The sequence below is a fragment of the Asparagus officinalis genome, chromosome 4 (assembly GCF_001876935.1).
Source record: "Asparagus officinalis chromosome 4, Aspof.V1, whole genome shotgun sequence".
NCBI lineage: Eukaryota > Viridiplantae > Streptophyta > Magnoliopsida > Asparagales > Asparagaceae > Asparagus > Asparagus officinalis.
Window position 1 is genome coordinate 122368479 of NC_033797.1, and position 5450 is coordinate 122373928.

The 5450-nt window shown below is 28.4% G+C and overlaps 1 protein-coding gene across 1 annotated transcript; it reads right to left on the reverse strand.

Moving 5' to 3' along the window:
- On the reverse strand, window positions 370–2694 carry LOC109838065 (ABC transporter B family member 29, chloroplastic-like). The gene is made up of 5 exons (XM_020406520.1): window positions 1473–2694; window positions 1205–1345; window positions 939–1064; window positions 584–646; window positions 370–505 (listed from the first exon to the last, which is right to left on the reverse strand). The coding sequence occupies exons 2-5, from the start codon at window positions 1232–1234 to the stop codon at window positions 467–469; spliced, it is 258 nt and encodes an 85-aa protein (XP_020262109.1). The 5' UTR covers window positions 1235–1345; window positions 1473–2694; the 3' UTR covers window positions 370–466.

The following is a 5450-nucleotide window of genomic DNA, read 5'->3' on the forward strand; positions in this document are numbered from 1 at the left end:
TTATTGGTGACGGAGCGGGAGGGCGGGGGGGCTTCCCGTTGCCAATGCTTTATTGGCCGACGACTGCCGCCGTCGCCAATGTATGTATATTGGCGACGAAATTCCCCATCGCCAATGTTCATTAGTGACGGACCTTTCTGTCGCTAATGAATGTAATTCAAAAAAAAAATTGATACTTTTTGAGCCCCCCCAAGCAGGAATATATACCTGTTGCTACCAATATTTATAAAATATTCAACAATATTCACATTCATCGATTCACATCCAACAATATTCATACATTCATCAATTCACATCCAACAATATTCACATTCATTAATTCACATCCAACAATAATCACATTCATCATTCATTGATTCATTTTCCATAAAAGTAACAAAAAAGTCTAACTCACTACTCATTCGTCGTAGTCATCTTGGTCCCTATCATCGTGATCCCTATCGTTGGCGGCAGCTGCATCAAAATGTCATACCGTACCGCTGCTTCCTACAGTACCTCTTCTACCCTGAAAAGAATGTAAATCAATATGAGAATATATTTTAAAATATTCATAATAAATACATATATAATATGACATATATACCTCTCCACCACTTGCAGCTGCATGCTCATCAAATGTCATCCCCATGATATCCACGTATATAGGCTGCGGAAGCAAATCATCTCTAAAAGCTAATAAGGAATTCAAGAAAACATTGGTATGAACCTAAAAAATCTGTTCATTTTGTCGTGCACCTCAATAATGTTTTCAGATTTTGTTTTTCACATGATGACACAAATTGTTTATTTGCCCCTTCAGCTGTACGCATTTCTTAATTTAAGAATATTCATTTGACGAACCAAAACTATTAGTAATCGCAGCTAAATAGGAACATTTCGTTAAAGATTGAAATTCTTTAATACATAATATATGCTTTAAGCAGGAATAGATAAGTTACCTGAAGAGGCTCAACCAAGAGGTTTAGGGACGTTATAAATGACACTAAACTCGAAGTGTCTGAGGAATTTCTTGAGATAATCAATGAACCAACACAAAGGAGTATCAATCCACCTATACATATGACCTGGACAATCAGAGGTATGAGTGCCTTCATTTTCCGCACAAAGGAGTATCAATCCACCTATACATATGACCTGGACAATCAGAGGTATGAGTGCCTTCATTTTCCGCTTCTTCAACCTTTGTACCAAATCATCTTATGACCTGGACAATCAGAGGTATGAGTGCCTTCATTTTCCGCTTCTTCAACCTTTGTACCAAATCATCTAGAGCTTGCCTCTGGAATCGTGAGCACTCACTAAACTCTCCATTGTTGGCCTTTACAACAAGTATTGATGGAAGTACCTAAAACATGAAACTACATATCAACCCATTAATGTTCCTTATGTGAGACTTGATATGAGAATAACTCTAAGGAAGAAACATAACATTAGAAGATAATTTTATAGTACATGCAATAATCTAGGCTCACCTCATTTAAGGAGGCGGATAGTCTAGAAGCACTTGACTGCGCATTCTTGGATATTTTGCAGAGCCTTTCACCAAGATATGCAATGACAAATGATACACAAGGAAGAAGTTGTAAACACAATATCAAGATATCATTGGATTCATAAAACTATATAAATTCAAAAATGAAAGACTCAAATTCTATATAAATTCAAAAGTAAAAGACTCAAATTCTCTCAACTCACCAATGCTGACATTAAGGAAAGTACGGGGCTAAGCGCTACCATTTGAGAAGCCATCGCCAAAAGCTATAGGGTATTGGGTACCACAATATGCAGTCATTTTTACACAGGAATAAGTAGGGAAAAAAGATCAAGTAACTCCCTAGTGTAATTCACATGAAAAAAAATTTACCATTTGTAAATGACTTGTCTACAACTCTACTGAAAGTTCAGAAGAAATTAAAAGGAAAATCAAGCTTGAATCTATCTAATGGGTATTCTAGAGTGCACACAATCAACCATGAAAAACAAGGATAATAGCAAAGCATGACCTCATTAATAATGAGCAGCACCAGTAACCAATTATAGATAATTCTCATAGTACTTAATGAGCGAATGGATCAAAACTAATCACTATCTTTTTAAGAAAATTTGTTGAAGAGTCGATTACTCGTCAACTCCTGATAATTAAACTACGAACATTCCACATTAGCCAATACAAACAACAAAGTAGACTATAAATGCAATAAAAATAAAGATTTGAGCTTTGAAACACTAGCAAATTCTCAAAGCCAAACCGTATGACTATCAAATTCAGGGTTCTAATTAAGATAACATCTTTACATATGCCAACAAGTATGATGACTGATTGCCTACGTTCAAGAGAGCATAAGTCGTATCGGCAACATCTGCCGCCTCCGCCGTGATCCGATGCGCAACACCCCCAGCCAAAACACCATCATTCCCTTCAAATAACCCTAAATCCCTCTTGATCACTCTGCCAAAAACATAAACCCTAACCTTGTACGCCATCCCCAATGCTGCCTCCTAAAGAAACGCCTGCTGAAGATAACTCATCAAAGACTTAGCGTAAGCTAGCGCTGCAAGGGTCAAACCCTCGGTGATTAGCTTATCAGGTTCGGGTCGGGCGAGGAGGTGGCTGAACCAAGGGACGGAGGCAGAGAGAGAGTAGACGGAGGTGGCGCTGAGCATTTGAGGATGGGTTTCCATTAGGACTGGATGAAGGGGCTGAGTGAATGGAGAGAGAATATTTGTAAATTTGTTTTGGGCAAAAAAATTAGTGGGGAATTCTCCCGCCATTTTTTTTAGGCCCAAAAACATCCTTTTACATCCTTGAATTATTGTTGGATTATTATGATATTAAGATTAGGATTAGGGTAATATTGGATTTTTGTGTAATTAGAGTTAAAATTAGGTCATTTAAGTGAATTGCTATTGCAACCCTCAAATCTTCAATATTTCCAAATTAGTCCCTCAAATCTTCAATATTTCAAAGTTAGTCACTCAAATCATGGAAATTTTTATTACACCACTCAAATCATCATAATGTTTACAATTAGGTTCCCGATTAACATCGGTTAGATTTAAAGAAATATTCCTTTAAATATAACTATTATTACCAGTTTTTCTTGACTTTTAATCATAAGAAACTGGACCCATTAAAAATCCAACTCGTTTGGACCCAATTGATCTGTTAAAACGTGAAAACCCAAGTCCATTAGTGATTAAATCTCATTTAGCTCCTCTCAAATTCATTAATGATGTTTGCAGGCTCAAGTTCATATGTAAATGAGTCCAGAGCAGTGGAGGTCATCGAATCTACTAGCATATAGAGTGAAAGAAATTTTTTAATTAACATAGAATTCCTAATTAATTGAAAAGAGCTATGATAAGTTCCGGTATATCATTAGCAAGATAAACATGGTTACATATTCTTAACACACATAACTAAAAATGATCTCCTCATTGGTCTCTCACCATTTTCTCATCATTTTCACTTTTCTCATTATTTTCTCTAAACTAATCAAAGTCGAAGCCAAAAACTCACAAATACTTATTGAATATCAAAGTATATTTATTCCGATAAAGAATTTAAGAGTGTGTTTGAATACCATTGTGAGTTTTTTGTGGTGTTCTTCTAAAGAAATACCATGTCATTCCAAAGTGTTTTTAAAAACACAATTTTGAATTTCTTGATCAATACTAGTTCAACCATTTCCATACACATATATTATACTATAAAAATATCATATATGAAATATAACATATATCTTATAATATATTTTATATTAACTAATATACTATATTATATTATATTAACTGTATATTATAATATAGACTAATATAAGATATATATATTAATTAATATAATTATTTATTATATTATATTATGTTTATTATATTATTTTTAATAGTATAATATATTTTTGTATATTATATATATTATATATTGTATTATGTTACATCAATATACGTCATACTTTAGTTTAATATTATAATATAATATAATAAATTGACTTCATTATAATTTAACACTTTTATTATGTAATACTAATTTAACATAAAATATGCTAATATAATATGTTATATTGAATAAAGTAGAAAACTATTTATTGGTTAATATTTTATATTTTTAACTATATTTTACAATTTACTATGATATCTAAATTTATTATAATAGTAATTTTATTATATTATATTAATTTAATATTATATAGTAATCTAATATATATTTTATTTTTGTTTTATAATTTTTATATTATATTTTATTTTTCATCAATATAATAAAACATATTAATGTAATATATAAAATTAATATATTATACATCATCTTGAACTATACTCTAATTCAAATATTAAACATATTAAAAAATTATTTATAATATAATATAATATATTAACATAATTTAATATGTTATACTAATATTTAGATAAAATATTATATTAACTATTTCTACAATATAATAATATATAATAGATTCGAGCCATTAAAATTAAAATAATATTTTATAATATAATATAAATATATTTAACATAATTTAATATGTTTATACTGATATTTACCATAAAAATATTATATTAATATTTTTACAATATAATAATATATAATAGATCGAGCATTATATTATTAAACAAATAATCATTTATAAAATTATATAAATTATATTATTTATATATTATAATAAACAATATTATATTATAATGTTTATTCTGTAATTTAATTTAATATAATATCTAAATTTTTCATAATATTAAATTTTATTGTATTACAATTTTGATTTAATATAGTTAATTATATTGTATTATTTTAGTATATTATTATTATATATATTAGTAAACTATATATACTTATATACTATTTTAGTAAATATGTAATATTATAGTAATTTTATACTATTTTATTAAACATGTTTGAATATATTAAACATATTTTTTAATACTATAAAAGTAAAATATTATTTATATTAAATATATTATATTATATTTAGTATAATTTAGTATACTATATTATTATTTATATAATATAATAATATATAATATTTAGTATCATATTACTAACAAATTATCATTTATAATATTATAGATTATATTTAGCTATTATGTTAATATCCTACCCAAACTCAAAAGACCATGCAAAACTCAAAACACCTAAAAGGTGTTTTCAAATAAGTGTGGTGTTTGTTGTTTTTGGGTATTTTTATCATAAAAACATCATGGTTACCAAACACATGGTGTTTTTATTTTGATAAAAACACCATGGAAATAGAGAAAACACCATGATTTCGAAACGCACCCTAAGTAGTATTAAAATTCATAACTATAAATTATTCCTTTATACTATATGATGTGTATATATTTAAATCAAAATTTAATTAGAAACAGATTTAAGATTATTTAAGTCTTAAAATCGATATATAAAACTTAAGTAGAAATGATAAGTGGTTAAAAATACGACATCATATATGTAATAAACAAAT